Genomic DNA, 23322 nt, shown 5'->3' on the forward strand with positions numbered 1-23322 from the left:
ATAAAATTTGGGAGCTGTTGGTATTATTAGGTTGGTGTGATATTGAGATACAATTGTGTTGTTGAGGAGTCTTCATTTATCTGCAAATTACCATAAGGAACCCTGACTCTCAAAACAAAGGAATTCTTCTGCAAATGACATGACCTGCTCTATAGTCACCCCATACAATTCTACAAAAGCCATCTTGCTAGTTTAGCTGCTTTGTCATGATAGGGTTGGATTACAGTGACAAATTGGTCCTTTCTGTCTCCTTTTTAGTGGAAGTGGTGTTGTTTTCTTGAATTGTATAAATGGCATAAGCAGATGTTATGGATGTTACAGTTTTACGGTGCCAGTGATCTGTGTGAAATACTAAGAAACATGCTCTTGGTGTTTACGTTGCAGTTTTTTTCTTGCACACATGATATAGGCTTGTTTTCCCCCTCTTTTATTTAAAAAATGCATGGTGGTTGCAGTCTCATTTTCCTATCAACCTGGCATCGGCTGAGTCTAGTTTGTTTATTTGTGAAGTCCATGGCATTTTATCCAGATACGGAACAAACAAAGCAATAATCTTCCTTTGCTTCCATGTGGATACCAAACAAAAATTTCACACAGTGTGCACACATGTCAAATATACTTCTTGCCAGCAAAGAGAGTTCACTCGGCTTATCTTGTTGCCTGTTGCAGCGTTGGATGACCAGGACAGTGCTGTGGATGACCGGGACAGCGACTACCGCAGTGAGACAAGCAACAGTTTGCCCCCACGCTACCACACAACAGCTCAGCCCAACTCGTCCATGCACCAGTACCCTATGGGTCCCCGGCAGCAGCAACACCCGGACGGCTGCACGGACTCCATTCACAGTTTTGACCTTGACTACAGGGACCACAGAGGAATCAGGTATCCACAAAAAAATGCAGAGCCCCTTCTATACACTCTGGTTTTAACTCTCATGGTTGCACACATTCACGTCATCTGAGAACAGTGTATCGTCACTTCACCAGTTTTAATGTGCATATGTTGTACAAAAGACACAACCTGTGGCTCAGTTTGTTTTACAGATCATCTTCCAGTTTCAAACTTGTGGTTCAGTCTACTATCTCTCCCTGTTTATAACTTGGAGGATCCTGAGGCAAAACACTGAACCCCGAATTGCTCCCAGCGGAGGGGGAGAACCTTGTATCACAGCCCTTATCATTGGTTTGTGTGCGTGCGGGAAACTGTAGATATGTGCTATATACTTGAAGTCCATTCCCATTTATAGAAGATGAGAAAGACTTTTGAACATGTATTGCAATCTGAACCAATGCATCCAATAACCATAACCTCAGAAATGGCCACAGTTAAAGAAACAGCCTGACACAGTTTAATTAAATGATAACTCTTATTTTTTACATTATTAGTTGAGAGACGAAAACAAATGTATTCTCTTCTGGACTTCACTGACAATGTCGCTCAAACCTTCACTGTTTTTCATTTCCTCATAAAATCCAGTTCAAAGCTTTTCAAATTTAATTCACAATCACTTGTTTACTTGATAAAGAGTTTAACAAAGTTGAACCTATATGGTGCTATGTGTTTGGTGTGACAAAAATGATGGTGTGTGTGCGTGGTGATTATATGATTATGTATTTTGCAATAAAACAGTCGGTATATTCGAAGGAGGGACAGTTTGATATTTGTGCAATAGAAGCACAACACGGTTTCATTGTTGTGATCTCCACTACACTGCCGGTTAGAGGCCATACTTGGTCCATGAGACAGTCTTCGTAGTGTTTATGTGCCATGAGACTGCTCCAAATCTGCCTGCATTGACTGATAGCAAGTTGATCCGGATAATTCCACATCATGAAAAAAAAATTATTACAGCCCCCCCAAATAACCCTCATTGATTATAATGCTTTTCTTTTTTTTCCTGTCTCGAGGGTCTATTGTTTCAGTTGAAGTTTCTGGTTATGCGTCAAGCTCTCCATTGGGTTCAACTTTATCTCAGAGGAAATCCCTTCATCACTCCAATCTGGCAGGAGTCACACAGTGACAGACATGTGTTGCTGTAGTTATTAAAAAAATATGGTCGTTGTTTAGCACGTGGTTCTCATGAACGCGGATGTAGGGTTAGTGTTTTGGTTGTGGTTATGTTGTCATAGCTTTCTCATGAAACTCTAGTAAAATCGTAGAAGACTAAAAATGCTAAACATTTCAAAGACCTATAGCAAAATTGTGACTGACGTGTTATCTTTGCATATTTTGTTAGTTTTGTTGAAAAAATATTCAAAGTGGGGGGGGGGCATTTCTTGACTTAGATTGACAGCCGAAGCTGGTGATGCTGTTAATAGAGAGAAAGTTGTTGTGAAGCAGCTTTTACTATTTTTTGTATGCAGAGTTAAGGAAGTCTCTGAAGAGCAGGATGAGTCATCAGGCATTTAGTAATGTTCCACAGGGAGAGAAAAGAGTGGAATTGAATTAAAAAATACTTTAAATATGGTTTTGTTAGTTGATACAGCTCAGAAAATGAATGAAAGTAGTCCCATGGTCACAAGATAAACATCATCATTGTCAGGAAGCTTATGTGACATAGTGAGAACAGTGTTTATTTTGGCATGAATTTGTTGTCTTTGAGATTTTGCATGCTGCTTAACGTTTGTTTCTGTTTGCACTTTTTCCCCCCTTTTATTTGTTTCTTCTTCACCCCTTTTTTCATCCCCATCTTCCTTGTAAATCTGCTTTTCAACCTCGGTAAGATCTTCAAACCAAATGGGAAGAGTGAAAATCATACCTGTAGATTCTGGCATGGGGGTTGAAGATTGGGAAAACAAATACAAAGGGCAGAGCAAGCCTCAGCTGAGTGACTTCTTAGACGATGAGGAAGACAGCATCATTCTACGGATGGGAAGGCCCTACCCTGAGCCATCACACATGCCTCTCCGTGAAAATACAAAACGTAGCAGTTTTCTGCCTGCTCCCTACCCCGAAGGCTATGACACTATCGATCGACGACGGAAAAAAAAGATAAAAAACCCAGGAGGGTTTCTCAGCACAGAGGCAGACAAAATGAGAGAGGAGACATTTCCATCTGACCTTGCTCTACTCCGTGAGAAGAGAGGGGAGCTGTTTATGCGGCAGGTGGCAGATATGCAGGAAGAGGAGGAGCGCATGACATCATGCCTCAGGCCATACAAGAATGGCCTTCTCTACAAGACAAGGATGTGGGCTAAAAATGAACTGGACCACACACTTGAAAATTATGTAGCATACAAAAAAGAACAAGAGGCCAGAATGAAATCTCGATTTGATTTTGATTTGGAAAACTCCCAGGATGTGCGCTACCCTTTAGGAACAGAGGAGGATATTGAGGATATTACCTTTATGGCTGACGACCTTCACTCGGAGAACACAAGACAATACAAAGAGCGATACTCTTACTCCTATGAAGGACACACAGAAAATTCTCAGAATCTACGGGAAAAAAAGTATGGGAAATCTAAAGCTGGAGGATGGGCTCCAGAGATGGTTCTCTCTCCTGTCGAGGAACCAAGTGATGAATATGTGGATCCGATGGATGAGCTCCAGTGTCTAGTTGAAACCGTTTCTGAATATCTTGCTGAAAAAGAGGAAGAAATCAGCAAGTATGGTTCTCTTCCTAAATCAAGCAAATCTAGACTGTCTTCTCAGGGCAGCAATAGAACTGATTCATTTGGAGAGGACCTGAATAGCTCAGTAAAGGATCCCAGAGGAGAACCGCAATCACAACCTCCTTCAGATCAGGGTATTTCAGGGGTGAAGAATGCTGTCAGTTCCTTGTTTGGTTCCCTCACGGACAAAGTTGTTGGAGGCTCCAAACAACCGTCCCCACCTTCAAAAGCACCATCTGCACAGCCTCCACAATCTGGCTTCACAAAACTGTTTTCCTTTATTCCAAAGTCAAGCAGCACAGCTCCTGTAGCTGTTGTATCTCCAGTCGAACCATCTCCTGAAAAATCCTTCAATCATCTGCCTCCTCAGCCACCACATGATGCCAAAACCCGAGGACATTATCAAAACACAGGAACCGCCACAAAGAATCAAACTCTGGGAAGTGCAAAGGAGCATACACCAGAGTTCATGTCTAAACCTCAAGGTGCTCCGGAAAACTCAGTCTTGGACAAATTGAATCCATTAAAGTTATTCTCTGCAGGAGATAATGGGAGCTCAGCTGTAACCAAACAGGGATCAGAGTCCAAAGATTTTCAATGTCAGTGGGATGAGAAAAGTTTTAACAGTGCTCATCAACAGTCAATATCAGCAGATGTACAACGTAAGTTGGGAAAAATACAAAGTTTACCTCAGGAGAAACATTGTGGACAAAATTATGATGGACATTTTTATAGAGGACCAAACCACCAACAGGTTAACAAACAAGAAAATGTACCCATTGCAGGACCAGGGATCTCAAATGGCCAGACACAATCTACAAATGCTGGTTTCTTCAGCCCTTTTAAAAAATCATTTAGCTCACTCATCACACCTGCTGTTCCCATTGTACCTCAGCAGGTTCCTCCTGTAGCAGTTTATCCAGTGTTTAGGGCCTCAGAGGGTCCCCAACCTGAGGAGGACCCATCATTGATCAGTAAGATCAAATTGCCTTTTCGGTCCTCTGAAAATCTCTCCACTCAGCAAAATTCCAAACCAGAGGGTTTGCTTTCTGGCTTTCTAAAGTTTTCGTCTAGTGAAAATGTTGGTGCATCCACAAACTCACAAAATGCTCCACAAGCTGATTATATTTCCTCTTCAACAAATGCAAGTACGTCTTTATCCATGCACAATGAAAACACTGAGAAAGGATGGTTTTCCAGCCTATTAAACCCAAGCTCCACTCCCTCCAGTTCAAACCAGAATTTCAGCAGTCGTCAGCAATCTCAAAACAGCAAACTGCCATCTGCCACACATGCACCACATACATCCAATCAGAAGCCCCCCACAGCCCCTCATGGATCGCAACATCAAGCTCTCAATCATCCTGAATCACAAGGTTTTTTGACAGGTCTTTTCAAAGGGAATTCGGCAGATGACATTTCTCATATGGGCTCTAATCAACCCAAGCAAGGAGGATTACTGTCTGGACTTCTTAAATTCGGCTCTGCGAGTGACATTTCTGGCAGTACCCCGCAGCAGGGTTCTAATAACAATCAACCTCCAAAGTGCAATATTCCCTCACAGTTTCCTCAACAACAAGCCCCACAGCAAAGCTCTTCAGCTCCACAAAAAGGGGGTCTTTTCTCAGGAATATTAAAATTTTCATCAGCAGAAAATATACAAGAAAATAAACAACCTTCTGAAGCCATAAACACAGGAAACTTCAACACTAACCCTAATCAACAGTTGATGTCAGGTGAAACTAGGCAAGCACAAACTCAACAAAAGGGGCTGTTGTCTGGTTTGCTCAAGTTTGGATCCTCTGAGACTATTGCAAGCAGTCAAGCAGTCCAGCAACATATCGGTGGACAAAACAGTTTTAACAAAGATGGTACTGAAGGTCCAAATCGAGGCCCTCTTCTCAGAAACAGAACATCATGTCAGCAAGTTGTCCAACCGGAGACTAGTAAACCAGGCTTTACCCGACAACAAACGGTTCCACTTCGGCAAAGCCCATCCCAACAAGGCGGCATTCTGTCTGGTCTTTTTAAATTTGCCTCAGCAGACAACATAAATACACAAAATCAACCATCAGTCCAACAGCATATAATTACCCCAAGTAAATCCAGCTATGAGCAAACAAGGCAGAATGTTCCACTTTCCAAACAAAGTCAAGTACTAAGTAGCACAACTCAGAAAACGCAATCAAGTGGTTTATTTTCTGGACTATTCAAATCCTCATCAGACAATGTACCTCAGGATCAGGAACCTAAAAACATTGCTGCCATGCGGCAACAAAGCCAAGTGCCATATTGCCAGACTGGCCACACCCACCTGGAGACCCCCAGTCAGTCTGGAGTGTTCTCAGGGTTGTTAAACAAGTTAACAAAATCATCTGAAAGCACCGGTGAAACCTCTCAGCTACCAACAGTGCAACCACCCCAGCAAAAGACCAACATTTATTCAGAAGTAATGAAACCCCCACTGCAAAAACAGTCACACACTAATGTACCACAATCATCACAGGACCATGAAGAATGGGAGAAGAAGAATACAAAAAGTCCCCAACAACATTTTTTATCTGGATTGTTTAACAAGTTAACTGAGGATCCACATACTAAACAAGTAGACATGTTAGGTGAGGTTACAAAACCACAGACACCATCAACAAATTTCAGCGAGTTGCATTCTGGTGTATCAAGAAGTGCAACATCAGACTTTGGAAGGCACAACCTACGCAAAGTTGTTCCAGGTACTCCAAATCCAGGACACAGTAGACATGCTTTGATTAGGGCACCGGTCTCAATAGATACTGAGAGTTTAGACTTGCGAACATCGGCTACCTTTGCCAGAACGCTTCAGAGTCAAGCAGCATACTCCTCAGTAAGCACAGGCAATCTGTCACAGTTGTATTATTCTGGCTCAATTACCCCTATGGCTTGTAGCACTGGAAATATTAACTCTCTTTTACAAAACAATGCAACTTCTTCAGTAATAACCAGACAGCCATATATGAGTGGAAGCAGCCCCTCTTTGTCTGTAGCTACAAGCCAAAATCTGTACCAGGGTCAAGGTCAGTTGTCCCCTTACACAATAAGTCCCTCTTATGATGAATACCAGTGGATCCGTGAAAGTGCACTATGGATGCAATTTCAGAATGAATCACTAAATTGTCTATTCGAGGGAGAAAATCAAGTGTATGGACATAACTGTGAGCGTGCGGTATCTCCTCTTCACTGCAGCTCATCAAATATTGATCAATCAATTAACACCATGCCACTTCAAAGTGTTGTCTCTCATCAGGAGCAAATTGAACAATATCAGTTTGCAAGCCACAGGAATGATGACCCGTATCCCAAACGGAAGTTATGGAGCAGTTATGAAGACTTGGGAAATGTGGCATATCCACATAATGATGAAGGTGCATTGAATTTAACGACTAAACAATGTAATGCAAAGTTTGGGAGATGGAACTCCTTCAATGATGGTAGCACTTACAGTTTGAATGGGGTATCATATCATGAAGGCTATTATGAGGAAACTGCTCCAAGCCTGTCTTATTCCGCTAACTGGCAAAATGGAATTGATGACAATCGATTGCAAAATGTTGATCATAGTCTGTATAATATGAATAGACCATTTGATTCAAACTGTTCTCAAAATGCCAATTCTGAAACCCCTGATTCTCGTTATCTCGAAGACACTGAATGGTATCAGCAGTGGCTCGCGCTTTTAGAGCAGGGAATGTGGTGGCCAGCTGACGATGGTGACTGTGGCTACTTTGTTTACACGGACCATGAGTACATTTATGCATTGCTTACAGATGCAGCGGGGGAATTTGTGTATACCTGTGCCCCTGAAGGGGAATCTTGGGGAGATGCACAAAAATTAGATAATCTTCCTAGTGCTTGGTTGCACAATGAAATGGTTTTAGTTTGTGGCTTTAAAATCCCCCTTTACAATGAGGATGAGCTTCTTTGGCTTCCTGGTCAAAATCAAAATGATTCTCAACTTCTTAATGCACCCTTAGACTTGTCTGCTGCCTATCGAAAAGGAAATCAGATTATGAATCTAAATCTCGAGCAGTTCTCTCAAATGTTTCAGAATTCCTTTTTGTCGCAAGGGCAGCAAAATGTTGATTTCACATGCTATAGGTTAAACAAAGTCAGAATGGATCCAAGACAACCCAATTATGTCTATGATGAAGTAATCGACCTTTCTTGTCATAATAAAAATCACATTGGCCCTAATTGGAATAACCAGGAAATTAAGAGCTTCCTTGCTCAAAAAGTTGCTGTTTCATTAAACTCCAGTGAAACTGCTAATTCAAATCAACAGCTCATTCACAACTGTTACCAACCTAGCCAGCGGCGTCGTTCATCCAGTGCTGTCACAGTGAAACATGTAGATGATGTATCGGAGGATGAATGGAGGAAAAGAGTGTCACCAGGAGAAGAACAACCAAATCGCCAAGTCAACAAGATTTCTTCTATGATTTCGTCATTTGTTGGCAAATCATCCCAGGTGGAAGTGAGTAAAACCACTGACCAGGACTCTGGCAGACAGCCTCACAACATTCTTGCATCAGGTTTCAAAAGTCTAAAGTCTAAGATTGTCAAAGAAGATTCCTCTGCTGTAATTACTCCACCAGAAAATGTAGAAATGAAGACATCAGTTACCTCACAAAGGAGAACTCTACCTTCAGTTCCTACAACAAAACAGGTGACTCAACCATCAATACAATCTCAAATGTCACAAAAACCTAGACTATCACGTCAGACTACCATGGCTCAACAAACGTCCCCACCAACAAAGCCTGGCATTACTGTGCCTTTAGAATCAAAAGAATCTCTTATCAAGCCTAGGCAACCTGCAACTGAAATGCCAGTGAATATACCAGTAGAGAAAGTGCCAGAACAGCCTCAGCCTGGCTTAATGAACTTCATAAAATCTGCAGTGGGAATAGAAGACAATAAACCAGAATCGCCCCAAATTTCTGAGCTCTCTCCTAACCAGCATAGCAAAACTAGCAGCACCACATCATTGCCAAGCAGTGGCACTACAAGTAAAGAGTCTTCAGGAGTATCAAATCTTTTTGGATCAATTGGAAGTCTATTTAGTACAGAGCCATCTACGCCACAGAAACAACAAATGAAACCCAGTGTTACTGAGGGTTCACTGACTTCAGCAACTCGACATCAGGGTATACTGAGGCAGCAAACAACAGACAGAGGCAGCATGTCTGGAACAGTTCAGGGCCAACCCCCTGAAAAAACTGTATTGCAAATGACTTCTACAAATCATTTGCTCGACCCTGCAGCAAGTCAGTCAGTTACTAACCCACCTGCAGGACAGATGAAGCAAGAAGCAGGAAACAAATCATCTGGTGGCCTGTTTGGAATTTCAATCGGAGAAATGTTTGGAGGATCAGTGGCACCTTCCCAACCTACAGCAATTCATCAAACACCTGTAGCAGCCCCAGCTCCACAGGAAGAATCTATTGGTAAAAGTTTATTTTCATTATTTACTGGGCCAAGTTCTCCACAGCCTGCTCCTAAAACGGGACCTGTGCCTCAAACACATCCCCCAAGTGCAGCACCACAACCTCCTCAGCAGGAAACACTTGGTAAAGGACTGTTATCATTATTTGGAGGATCAAGCCCATCTCAGCCTCCTAATCAAACCAAGCCTCCTGATCAACCAAAACAGCAGGCAACTGTTCCTCCAAAAGATCCCCCATCTACAGGGTTTCTTTCCATGTTTAGTGGTCCCAGCACCCAGCAGTCTCAAGCCCAAACAGGATCGCTTCTCGGAGGAATTCTGCCGAGTCCTTCCAGTTCATCCGAAAGTCCAATGAAGGGACTGTTTTCTGTGTTTAGTGGTCCTATTCCCCCACAAACCCAGCCACCAACAACACTATCTCAACAAAGGGAAGCTCAATCACAAACTCAAAAGCACCAAGAAACTCACACACAACCTAAACCTCAAGAAGGGCCTCAACCTCAAGGACAGACAGCCACCTCTGTTCTTGGAGGTATATTGGGTGGCTTGTCATCATCAAGTGATAGTCCAGGAAAATCCCTGTTCTCCATGTTTGGCGGCACCAGTACTCCACAAACACCAGCTGGTGGAAATTCAAATATGTCATCTGTCCCAGCAGCGGCTGCTCCCAATATAGTTGTGAAGAACATCCCTTCTGATGTTATGTCCTTACCACAAAAAAATACCAATTCCTTGTCTTCTGTTGATACTTCTATCAAAGTACCACCAACAATTTCCTCCCAGGAGCCCACAATGTCAAGTAGCCATATTACAGAAGCAGCAATTACAGGTGAAATATCTGGTGAAGCTTTAGGAACCAAACAAAACAGTACGTCTGATAAAATATATACTACCCCGCTGAGTGACATGATTGATAGCAAACATTCTTCTGGAGATGTTTCCACAATTAAAGACTCAGGTATTGAATTAAAGGATCCTAGTTCAAAATGCGATGGAGAACAAAAATTAACAACTACAGAAAATGTGCCCAATGATTCCACTCCCATCAAAGAACCTCCAGCTTCCGGTCTGATGTCAATGATAAGTGGATCCACTGGGTCTATTTCAGATGGTCCAGGAAAAAGCTTGCTTTCTTTATTTTCAGTATCAAGTACTGAGCCTCCCGCAAACCAAAAAAGGCCTCAATGTACAGGGTCTACATCTGAATCATCAGACCCCAAAGAACCACCAGCTAAGGGTTTGTTCTCTGTATTTGGTGGTTCTGCTCCTCAACCTTCTTCACAGCCTGGAAGCTCTCTTTTAGGGGCAATGTTTGGAGGATCTTCATCTCAAGCACCAGCTTCCCAAACAGCTGGTTCATTATTAGGTGGTTTATTTGGAGGGTCCGCACCTCAGACTACACCTCAGGCTAGCCCCAGTAGAGGAGGCACAATTCCTCAAACTGCAGGCCCCCAAACTGGCTCGTCATTGCTTGGAGGCTTATTTGGTGGATCTGCTCCTCAGGATGCTGGATCTCAGACTGGTGGGTCTATTTTGGGTGGCATTTTTGGTGGAGCTGCATCCCAAACTTCAACGACTGAAAATAAAGGTTCTCTGTTGGGCGGGATTTTAGGAGGATCCTCTTCTCATCCTGCTTCTGCACAAACTGGTGCATCTCTTCTTGGTAGCATTTTACCTGGAGCCTCTGTTCCCAATGAAGGTCCCAGTAAAAGTTTGCTTTCATTGTTTGGAGGATCTGCTTCTTCAGCAGCATCACCTACAACAGCTTCACAAACTTCTAATGATGACAAAAAAACATCAGCTACATCAGTCAGTGACAGTGCATCGGGTGTATCCATTTCACCAATACCAAGTGATGCCACCATAGGAGCTCCAATTCACCATGAAAAATGTGAAATTGATACTGGTGTCCAAAGCAAAGAACTGATCCAAACGTCACAAAAGCATGAAGAAACAAATGACTGTCCTGAGGCAAGCTTTTCTAAAACTGATGGTGATCTTACACAAGTAATCAGTTGTCCAGACACTGATAAATCAACTGTTCTGACTACTACAGCAGAAGGGATTCAATCTAAACAATCTGAAATAGGTTTGCCAGCACAACAAGTGGAAGGACCAGAACTTTTAGGCACTCAATCAAACCAAGATACAACACTATCTAAAGTTGAAGGTACACCGCCCAGTCAGTCAGCTGGTCCTGTTGACCAGGTGCAGCAGAAGCCTCCCGAGCCAGAGAAATCAGCAAGTGACCAAGCAGCAGATGCAGTTACAGGTTTTGTGTCTTCCCTTTTTAAACCAACTGCAGCTCCCACTGAAGGTCCTCAGCAACAGCAAAAGGCTTCACTGTTTGGACTCGGAGGGGCAACACCCCAGGCTGGTCAGACTGGGCCATCATTATTAGGAGGTATTTTCGGAGGCTCCAGTGCCCAGACAGCACCTTTGCAAACAGGCGGATCAATATTAGGTGGGTTATTTAAAGGGCCTACTCCTCAGTCTGGTCCTCAAGCCACTGCCTCTGCGACTGGTGGATCAATACTAGGTGGGATGTTTGGAGGAGGAACCACTTCAAAGTCTGCTGGGCCACAGAGTGGTGGATCATTGCTGGGCGGGATGTTTGGAGGCAGTGGGGCAACCACACAGCCTAGTGGTTCTTTACTTGGTGGAATGTTTGGAGGAGCAACAAGTCAAACTGCAGGCTCACAGACTGGAGCATCTATACTCGGGGGCATAGGCGGATCTTTGTTTGGAGGCATGGGACCACCAGCAAAGGCACCTCACTCAGTACCAGCTCAGCCCAAACCAACAACTGACATTGCTGCACAGCCACAGAATAAGAGTGACAGTATGTCACCAAAAGTACCAACATCAGCCTGTGAGGGTAGTACAAATAAAGTCAAGGACTCAGTGCTAGCAGATGACCAAGTAAAATCTGCCAGCCAATCAACGACTACTGACACAGCATCTGAAGAAGCTGGTACAAAAGCATCTGCTGGTACAATTGCATCTATTAACACTACAGATGACCTCACCCATCAGGTAGAGAACACTGATAAAGAAAAATCAATTGTTGATGGAATAATATATGAGGCCCCTATGGTCATTAAAGGAGACCCTGAGAGTAAAGAAAATGACAAATCAGGTCAACTTGCTAATAAAGAATCACCTGCTAATCGGTTGCCTAACAATGCAGATCCACCACAAGCAAATTCTTTATTTGGCTTTATATCGGCCCAGAGTGAAGCAGGAAAATCTCTTGGGTCCTTGTTTTCACCAACAATGTCAGCTGCCTCTTCATCGCCTCAACCGGAAGGAAGCGGTGGTCTATTTTCAGGATTAAGAACCCTTTCTGGAGGCCTGTTTCAAGATGAACATTCTGTTGCTGGAAAACAAGAGTCACCTGCCACTTCAATATTTGGGGCAAAAATAAGTTTCCCATGGCAGACGGAACCATCAAAGCCACAAGCTACCCTAGTCATTACATCTCAGCCCCAAACTAACAAGAAAAGTGGTCACACACAAACAGAACAAAAGGTTGCAACATCTGATGCTCAAAAAACTGAACTGGTAGGTTCCACAGACAATATAGCAACCCCCCAGATTTGCATCTCCACTCCTGAAATAGATCCTTCAGCATCCCTGATACCAGAGAAGAAGGAAAGCCTTGTAGAAACAGACCCTCCTGCAGGTTCTACCACTGGATTGCAGCTGGACAACCAGTCCCAGAAGGATCTATTGAATGCAAAAAGGCTAGTAAAAGCATTATAAATGGCACCCACCCATTTATGATGAAACCACCATTTGGAATAAAAATGTATTTCCTGTCCAGCTCAACAGTCCATTCTTTCTAGCTTAGTGCATATAGCTTTTTGTCTATCCCGTGTTATGTTGTGTCTGGTATCCCTGCAAATTCCTATGCCATTTCAAAACAGAATTCCAATACAAAATTCAAAATGTTTAATCATGGCCTCAGTACATGAAAATATATGAAGTGATCAGTTTACCTCCACTTCCCTGACATTTCTCAGCTTAACTTAGATTTTACTAATTTATTTTCTGTTTATCTGAATTATTCTTGATTTGTGTCATTTCTTTCCTCCGCTGATGTGTACATGTTAAAGATTAGATACCATTTTGCAAAAGAAATTTTTTTTATTTTATTAAAGCATGGAGTTCTGATTTGATTTGTACATCATTTTACAAAGTGAATACTCGTGAGTTCAGCAAATTCCTTAATATTGTCTTGATAAGGACATTAGAATAATTCGTGATTTGCCTTTTAAAATGAAATTAGTTCTGAAATGCCATTGGTAATATTTCGAATGCACACAAGTTCTGCATGTTTTATTGTTTCTATTTGTCACTCATCTATTTTCTCTCCGTCTTGTGTATATGTATTCCATAGTCCGAGTCTCTCTAATGAAAGATAATACACTGGCAACAAAATATGCAGAAATATGCCTATTTGAGTATGTTGGTAGGGAATCATTGGCCTCACACCACAAAGTAGATCATAATCTTGTGTGCTAATTATGTTATAAACTATATAAATTACCAGAGGCGTGCAGTTTTTTGCATGTACTTTCATACAGTTTTGGAATTTGTATTACTTCCTTTTTTCAGTATCTTGATATATCAATTTGGTGTGTTCACACTATAACTAGGAATCCATTAGAGCACATGTGTCGAACTCCGGTCCTCGAGGGCCGCAGCCCTGCACAATTTGCATGTCTCCCTGCTTCCACACAGCTGATGGCAATGAGCAGCTCGTTATCTGGCTTTGTGCTGAATGTGGTGATGAACCATCAGAACATTCAGTGGAGGGAGACGTGGAAAACATGCAGAGCTTCGGCCCTCGAGGATCTGAGTTTGACACCCCAGCATTAGAGAAACTATTGTAAACAAACGTAAACATTTTAGCTCTTTGCTTCCACATTTTCTACAAAGAATTGTTTGTTAGTGAGTGAGGAGTGTTGCAATCCAAAAAGTAATGTATCAATGTATCAAAGATTGATAAACAGACATTGGAATTAAAGAAAACCTTTTTTTTATAACTATTTTCCATAACCTTCCCCATACATCTGACATTGTGGAACATGCATTAAAAATATATTTTCCTCTTTTCTGACTTGGAATATTTTTACTCCTTTCACATTGTAGTCCAGTGGAAAGTAGCCGCTTTGGCTCATCAGGAAACCTGAGCCAGATCAGCTCCCAGCTTAGTGAGACTGGCCATGAGAGCACTGGAGGCTCAGAATTGGAGGAGTCCTTCCATTCCTACCACAGTACTGGCGTTCACCCCTCCACAAATGGGCTGCCGCGCACAAATGGACATCCTCCCACCAACCGGCACTCAACGGTCAGTGAGCAGGAGATTCGTAGAATGTCCCTGGAAGTTGGTAGGGCCTTGAAAATTGACACCCCAGCAGAGAAAGGCTCTTCCAAACACCAAAGGTAAAAAACTAAACAGAAAATGTAGCAATACAATATCAGTACGTTCTAATGAAGATACGTCGGAACATGTCTCTAATGTGTTACTTTTAAATCAATCGAAATAGATTCCATGATGATGGCCCACCGCTGCCCTTTAACCCTTCAAGGCTTCGCTGGTTGAAGGCGATTAATAAAGTCAGGCTTCAGCTACGTGAGGTAGGTGGTTTTTCTTTTTCTCCATCTTCACTCATTTCCAGTATTCTTTTTTTTGCCCTACCACACAATAATAACAAACGTACTTGACAACACTTGTAGTTGTTTGACAGTGGTTGAGTTTAACCTCTCTGGATGTGCACAATCCCCTAAGAAGAATACGATGGCAATGTCAGCTTTTTCTTTTAAGTTGGCTGTGCCAGTTCCCTTACAAACTTAATTTCCTTGTGATCCTCCTGTCTTCCTCAGTCTGCAGTGGTTAATTTTATCCCTGCACGAGACACACTAATTGTGAGGCTAAAGTATACTGTCACTGTCCCTCTATTGACTTAGGCCTATCACTTTGCCCCGAGACCTATAATTTACATTAATAGATGGTTCACCCATAGCAGTCTCTCCCATGTTCTTAGTTCATGAGATCTGTGGTGTGTGAATAGGTCCTCAGTTGAAATGTATATGTATTGATAACAATCTCATTGGTGACAAATATAGTTGGAAATCAAGACTATGTGGCCTTTCAATTATCATGCAGGCAGGTAAACATGCGGTTTAGTGTTGCATTTATGTGCAATTATATTTCAAGGGTCCAAGCACAGGGATCTCCTATCCCTAACTGGGACTTATAACATTATGGTGTTAAAAGCATAGCCAAAAGGCAGGAATGGAGATAGCCCCCACAAGACGCGATTATGAAGATGAGTTTTCATGGACTGGTAAATGACTGATTGAAAGCACGAGTGTGTGGAGGCTCTAAATGGTGCCATATATTACTGAACCTGGTAAAACATTTGTGACACGAGGCTGAATGCTACAGAAATCTAATACAATTAACGATAGAAATAGTTTACCTGATGTTGTAAAACATGCCGACATGTTCACTTAAAATAAATGAGTTGAAAGATGTGAAATATGATTATTATATTTGAATGAATACACAGTAATCAGACTTCAATATATCACTCATGCAACTAATAAGTCTTTGGAAATTAAACATATTTTTCACATAAACTGGAGATTGTGGATTCAAAATATAAAAATTAATGAGACTGAAAACTGCCAGTTTCTCAGCTACAGATTAGCTTTCTACTGGAATACAATGCCAGAGGACAGAAGTGGAGAAAGAGGGAGAGGGAGAGAGAGAGAGCGAGCGAGCAGAAAAAGCGTACAAGAGGATGGGAGGGGGAGTAGAGATCGCTACTGAGGTTGAACTGCAGTATGATCGTTGTTCACTGAGTAGTAGTAGAAATGAGGAATTCAGCACTTTTGCATTCAGGTAAAGGAGAATTTGCTAGTTTGTCATATAAATAATGAAACAAAACATGCCTTTCGATAAAAGACAGGAAAAAGGACTTTACTGAGCTTCTCAGATCTGTTCCATGTGGATTTGATTAATCCTGCAAGATGAAATCTACAGGTTGCAGGCTTTTTCCTACAAGGTAAGAAGAGTGTTTTTTATAAATATCTGGTAAATTTGTTCAAACCTTTGATTAAAATACACATGAAGGTGTGTTATGGTTAATGAAACTTATAGTAAATGTTTGTCTTTTGTATATACTCAAAACATGTGTAATGGGAGGTGATTCTGTGATGGGAGGTGATTCTGGATTTAGTACTCATCTAAGCCAAGTCCGAAGAGTCACAAAGCACATTTTAAAAACCTTAAACAAAAAGACTCAAGCAATTTGCTTAACTCTACCAAGCCCCTCAATTAATTTGTTGGTTATCCTGCATCGTTGACAAATTATTGACAGAATTTTTTTCCAATTATAAAAAAAATTAAAAAACATGTTTGTGGTTTGATGCAAATTCACAACACTCGGTGTCAAGGGGTTAAGATTGCTGCGAATAAATTGGAGATCATGATGAATCCATGAATCCATGCACTTTTCTATATTACGTTGGCAGTGTTGAACAATGCAAAATATTTACATATAGTCTGTGCTATAAAGTCAACTTTCATTTTGAAGTTGGTCAAAATGTAATTAAAAATGTTTCTTGAAACATCTGCAAATTCAAGATTTTCACACTCCTGAGTGTGAAAATCTTCAAATTCTTGCTTTAACCCACCATCATAACAGTAGAGCTCATTGCAGATAAAGGCACCGTCAATGAAGTGTGAAAAGCATTTTCATTGACTTAGTTAAGGAAGTATAAAAGACCCGTTTCTAGATTCAATGCACTTTTTTTTTATATATATATCTATATTTTGTTATCTCTATATTGTGTACAATATATGTGATGGGTCAGTGCTGTGGATTCATGCAGCTGGTATGGGAGTGAAAGAATGACATGGCCTCAGAAAAGAGAATTGACCTGTCATGTAATTACTGTGCTGTCTTTCCAAAGCCTCCTAATTACAGAGATCTGAGCAGCTGCACAGTGTTCATTCTGCAAGTTGCCACTCTGACAAGAGAGGAGGTCAGTTACTCTCCCCGTCCTACTTCTGTACTGTAAATGGAAATGTAGCCTCACACAAGTGCACGGTTTCATGTGAACCAAATTGCATATCCACATTCCGACACTTTTTTTAATTACGCATTCTTTGCGGCCACTCGTCAAAAAAGTTAAGGTTTCAAAAAAAAAAAAGAAAGTAAAAAGTATCCCTCTCTAAAATGACTTAATGGATTAGTTACTTTTTAAGATCAAAAGCAATATCTACCTATATTCAGTATCTGTCTTCAAACCACATTTTGAAATGCCAATCAAAAGATTTGAATAGTAACTGAAATTGTACACATATACTTTAGCAACTTTTAAATGTAGTTACAAGCTGTAAATTGTACTTAAATACAAGTAAAATTCCATAGTTAACGTATTCAAAAAATAATTTTCAATTCAAATAACGATTATATTTGTGATTTGTCCACCTTGGTTTATAGGCATTTATTCCTCTTCCAAATAAAATAAACTGACTCATATAAAACCGATAAGGGCGCAAAGTGTTTTCTCTTCTTGGAGTGTGAAAAAGAAAATTCAATTTGCATTCTCGTTATTAGTTTTCACTGTGCCCGAGGTAATTTCCAGAAAATAAAGGCGATGCCACCTCCCTAGTTATTGGTTGTTTGATGATTTTAATATGCTGAGACATAAAAAATAAAAATCAAATCACAACAAATACATTTTCTTGGCTTTTTCAACAAAAATAACTTCAATGTAGGTTTCTCCTTTCAGCTGTGGTGCAGGTACTTGGTCATATCCAGTCTGAGAAGCTGGCTTGCAGTTAAATCATCCCAAAGACGAGATGTCGACGTAGTGGCTCATCCATGTGTGGGAACAGCTGATTAGGAGTGCCGCTTTTCAGGAATGTTCTCCAGAGGACACCAAAGTGGGCAGGATGAACCCGACAAATCGGAGCTACCTTCACTCTCTCCAGAGATCCAAGACCTTCAGAAGAAGAAGTCACAGAGTCCCAGTGTGGGGCAAAGCCTCCGCAGAAAGTTACAGAGAGCTGAGGAGGGCGCATCAGTTGTTACAACAGCTCTTTCTGGAGAAAACAGAGATTCAGATTACCAGGAAAGCAATGCGGTGGTTGACGACGCATTGCCCAGCCTACTTGAAAGAATCAGAAATGAAGAGAAACAGAAGACAAAGGATGAGGAAGCAGAGCAAAGCTCTGGTTACATCGTGGAGCATATTCTAAAAGAATTGAAAGGAATCAACAAGATCCAGGAAGAAATTTCCGACTTGAGGGAATACCTAACGTCTGTTCGAGGCTCAGTGGATGAGGTGTCCTGTTGTGTTGATGCGGTGCTTAGTGAAATCGGCGAGTTGTGCTCTGGAGCAACAGCCACACCTCACACAAGCCCTGTTTCACAAACACAGCACAGACAAGGAAGCCTTGAACGACAGAATGCCATCACATCCTTGCATGGGGAAGACTCATGTCCATTGTTGAATCACAAAGACACTAGAAAGGATTCAAGGCATGTGTCATCTCAGAGATCCCCCAAACAATGGAAAGATGACCATACTTCATTCAGATCTGTCCACCATACACACCAAACAACCTCTGGGCAAAGATCCAATACATTATTACTTGGTCATACACAACCGGATCTGCACTACCTGGAGCTACATTGTGGCCACAACTTCCAAAGCATCAGTCATGTCCCAGAATGTCACAGCTCCAACCTTCCAGATGCAAGAATTGTTTCTGGTGAAACAAGCTATGACAACTGGTTTGGTTCTGTTGACATGCAGCACAGTGGGAGTGGAGAACGAGGTTGGAGTGAGGAGGACATCTCCTCTTGTGCAAACAGTGGAGAAGAGCTGAATGACTGTCCAGGTGTTTGGAACAGATGTGCCACTGAGGAGACGCAAAGCAGCACCCCAGGTCATTCGTCCCACACCAGCTCTGAGCACCTCTCATTATTGTTCGGACACCAATACAATTTTCCATCAAGTTCTTCTAGTACATTGGACTGGAGGCCTCCCAAACATCAAACCGATGAAGGAAACCTCGAGTGTGACTGTGCTGCAAACTGCCCATTTTCACGTAGTTCCGGTTACCACACTGTGGATGCTGGTATCAATGAATGTGAAAGTGGTCCTTCGAGAAGCCTGAGCTGCTCCACTGTGCTTTTGACAGACTGTGAGGATGGAGTACTTGAGCCACATTTAACTTTTGATGATGGCCCGTCATCTGGTGACACTCTGGATATGGGGTCTGCTGAGAGTTTGGACCATGAATGGACAGATCACAGCCTTTCCCGAGAGGATGTAAGGGACTCTTTATCACAGAAGTCATCTGAGATAGATTCTGAGGAGACACCCAAATCCCCCCAAACCAATGTCAGTTTTCATGTAGCAACCATTAGCAAGGCGGTACTGACATTCAGATCAGCTTTGAGAGGGGCTTTGAAAAAGCTAGAGCCATCAAGTTCTGAAGGTGCAACAGATATTAATCAGACTGAAACATTTCCATCTCAGCTTCAACAATTCAGTGATCCAGTGGAGGAACTTGGCAGAATAGAGTGTACAGGGTGTGAAGCAAGTCTGAAAGAAAATGGCACCCACTTTGCCTCTCCAAAGGAGGACAGCGACAATTCAGTCTATGTGACTTGTAGTGGGACAAATGAGAACCTCTCCAGTTCCCTTCAGGCATCATCACAGGAAACTAGCTGTTCTCATTGTACCCCAACTGAATATAAATCTGCTGAGAATTCTCAACAACAAGGAGAATCTCCTACAGATGTGGAACCATCCAAACTTGATGCAACACCAAACCTCTGTAAACCAACGCAGGGTGAAGATCCCCCTGGTCCAGTTCTCCGTTCAGAGGAGGTTCGTTTAAGTCCAATCGAGGAAAACCATGTTCTTGATGATGTAAATCAAGCCAGGTCGACCGATGCCAGCCATCGAGAACGTATAGCTAAGTTCCAGCGTATTTTGAAGGAAAAGAGGCAAACCCGTCACAGACTGTCTAAATCCAATCAGGGGTCCCAAGGATCCCATGGATCTCAAGGCTCTCAGGGATCACAAGGCTCTCAGGGATCCCAGTCAATGGATGAGTTTTTCCCAGGTATTTAAAACTGTGATCACTTGAAATCCTGGTTATAACGTCAAAAGTTTTTATTGATAACGTTTCTGAATTCATTCTGCTAATACAGTGAAGAGAGTCTGCATAATTTTATAATGTGATTTGATTTTTGGGTTTTTTGCAGAGCTGGGGAGAGAAGATAATCAGGTTACTTATATAATGTCAATTCCATGCTGAATTTACAATTTTTCTTACATTGATTTGATTTTGAATGTTAATAATCATCTTCACTTCCATCACATCATCTGTCATGCCTGTCTTTGTCAAGAGGAATACTTGTGTACTCTTCAAAACAAAAACCACTAAATGTGATCAAAATGGCTTGTTGGATTCTTGTGTCGATTGTTTTTTTTTTCTTTCAGTAAAATACCTTCATCCCATTGTGCACTGTCTAATAAAAATCACACATTTGTTGCAGCATTGTTTCCTCAGTTCTCCTTCTTGTATTGCTTTGAAAGCAACTTTCTTCAAGCAGGATTAAACAAATCCTAGAGAGATTCACACTCTTGATGAAAGGCTTGTCCTTTCTGGAAGATGTAAAAAAAAACAAAAAACGTGTATGTCTGTGGACTCTTTTATATCCTGTCATATATTTGCTTTAGTCTGCATCTCCGTGAATATGTTGTTCCCATCTTCGAGATGTAGTCATTTTTATTTCTCCTTGCATGTTGTGTGGCATCAGAGAGGTGAAACTCAACCAGATTTGTTTCTATTATTCCTTTATTCCTTTCATAATGTGCCTCTGTAAGACGCACACCTAAATTCACATGTGAAATCTTGCAGGTTCGAGATGAGGAGCCTGGTACGAGACAGGCCTGGGTCAAACCAGGGTATGTGGATTTTTGAGTGTTACCTGAATAAACGGCAATAACTTGTTGCTTTGACCATAATATAAATACAATGTAAATCCCCACATGTGCACAGCTTTATTATTGTATTTGAACACTTCATTTGTTTTGCTTGTTGACAGTGGTGGATCTGGCCTATATGGAATTGACAGCATGCCGGACCTGCGGAAAAAGAAGCCAATCCCTTTGGTCAGCGACGTGGTCAGTATTGCACTCCCTTTATTCTTTTATTTAATTTTTTTTCTGCTTTACTGTCTACTACATTAGTCATCCTGTAAGTTCTGTTTTTTGTTTGTGAGTACATGTCTTTCTACCACCACAGAGGTCATATTTTTTTTCTTTTATCTTTATGAACCTGGACTTTGGGATGAGATTGTTATCAGCAAATTGAGATAAATATGAAATCAGACTGCTAATTTCTCTCTCCCTCCTCTCTTAAACCCCAAAACTATTTCCCACAACTCTCTTGAATGCATTCACTCTCCTTGGTCAGGCTATGGTAAGTTATAGAACCCAGCTGCCACTCCCCTTTCTCCTTAAGCATAAAATATCAAGTAGGACAAACAAAAGAGCAGTTGCCTTGAACATATCTGTCTCCTTGATTTCACACTTTAATTTGGTAGAAATGAAAACATTTGCATGATTCCTCTTGGTTTTGGGTAACTTTTCTTCCTACTTGATATTGTCTTTAAGATATATATAATCCCTGAGTTATTCCCCCACCTTTTGGTTATCATTTGACCCAACTTGCTGAACCATTACCAATATTAAAAAATTAGTACAAAGGTAGAATGTATTACTAACAAAAGGGTTTGTTGTCTCAATAAGGTGTTTACACTGGACTAACGATGGCTTTTCAATAAACCGCTTTTCTTGTTGCTTAGAACTAATAATACTCACATGGGTTTCTCCCTTTATTTGGTGTGTTTTCATGAAAGAACATTCTTTGATAACCCTATCGAGCACCCCTTATAACCAGACCCCTCCACTGTTGGAACCAGGTGTTTTTGGCTGTGGGTTGAATTGTATAGGTTTCTTCTCCTGAGCACAAACCTAACTTAAGTTTCCTTTGCTATATGTTCAGTCTTTGGTTCAAGCCAGGAAGGCTGGAATCGCCTCTGCTATGGCTGCACGATCCTCAATCAAGGATGAGGAGCTGGTGAGTATAATGCCTAACTTTCTTTTGACTTCTTTTCAAGTAACCCGTTCCCATAATGTCCTCAGTGTATATGTAACTGATGCAGCAATTATGTGGACTAAAACGTATTGAATCTCTCCATTGTAGAAAAACAATGTCTACAAGAAGACACTGCAGGCTCTCATCTACCCCATCTCCTGCACCACGCCACATAACTTTGAGGTGTGGACAGCCACAACGCCCACATACTGCTATGAGTGTGAGGGTCTGCTGTGGGGAATCGCCCGCCAAGGTATGCGTTGCTCTGAGTGCGGTGTCAAGTGCCACGAAAAGTGCCAGGAGCTACTGAATGCTGACTGTCTCCAGCGTGAGTATTTGAATCAAAGTATTTAAAGGATTTGCTCCCTGTTAATCACACTCTTTTCAATTCACTCTTTTTTTTTTTTTTTTTTTTCCTTAAATTTTTGTAAAATGATTAGGTGCTGCGGAGAAAAGCTCAAAGCATGGAGCTGAGGACAGGACGCAAAATATCATTATGGCCATGAAGGACAGGATGAAGATCAGGGAAAGAAACAAGCCAGAAATCTTTGACCTGATAAGAGAAGTCTTTGTCATTAGTAAAGCAATCCATGCACAGCAGATGAAGACTATCAAACAGAGCGTACTGGATGGTACTTCAAAATGGTCCGCAAAGATCACCATAACAGGTATTGATGATCAGCACAGAATCTACTAAATTCAGCTGTACCTTATTTTCACTTTGTCATTATTGGTCATTCCTCATGGCCCTGTGTTCTGTCATTGTTTCAGTTGTGTGCGCCCAAGGACTTCAGGCAAAAGACAAAACAGGATCAAGCGATCCGTACGTGACGGTTCAGGTGGGCAAGACCAAGAAAAGGACCAAGACGATTTACGGCAACCTTAATCCAGTCTGGGAGGAGAAGTTCCATTTGTGAGTCTTCAACATATTTTGGTCATCTTTTGTGTTGTGACTATTTGTACCTCTTCAGTGTTCTGTCCACATGCACAAAGATAAACAAACAAATGTGCACACGTG

General features: G+C 41.6%; 2 protein-coding genes across 2 annotated transcripts in view; both read left to right on the forward strand.

Annotated features, from left to right (window-relative positions):
- unc13bb (unc-13 homolog Bb (C. elegans)) overlaps positions 1-23322 on the forward strand; it is a gene marked incomplete at both ends in the record, with an annotated part of 55686 nt that overhangs the window by 14322 nt on the left and 18042 nt on the right. The window contains 9 exons of the mRNA XM_080509928.1: positions 670-883; positions 14255-14548; positions 14653-14743; positions 21063-21109; positions 21250-21328; positions 22212-22286; positions 22413-22632; positions 22745-22972; positions 23076-23217. Of these exons, the coding sequence (XP_080366054.1) occupies positions 670-883; positions 14255-14548; positions 14653-14743; positions 21063-21109; positions 21250-21328; positions 22212-22286; positions 22413-22632; positions 22745-22972; positions 23076-23217 (1390 nt within the window). The remainder of the gene's footprint in view (positions 1-669; positions 884-14254; positions 14549-14652; positions 14744-21062; positions 21110-21249; positions 21329-22211; positions 22287-22412; positions 22633-22744; positions 22973-23075; positions 23218-23322) is intronic.
- LOC308140145 (uncharacterized protein) lies at positions 18044-20269 on the forward strand (the record flags this gene model as incomplete). The annotated part of the gene is made up of 3 exons (XM_080509827.1): positions 18044-18466; positions 18941-19531; positions 19985-20269. 3 exons carry the CDS (start codon positions 18044-18046, stop codon positions 20267-20269), a joined length of 1299 nt encoding a protein of 432 aa, XP_080365953.1.

Source organism: Blennius ocellaris, assembly GCF_963422515.1.
Source record: "Blennius ocellaris genome assembly, chromosome: 15".
In the NCBI taxonomy this organism is placed as follows: Eukaryota; Metazoa; Chordata; class Actinopteri; order Blenniiformes; family Blenniidae; genus Blennius; species Blennius ocellaris.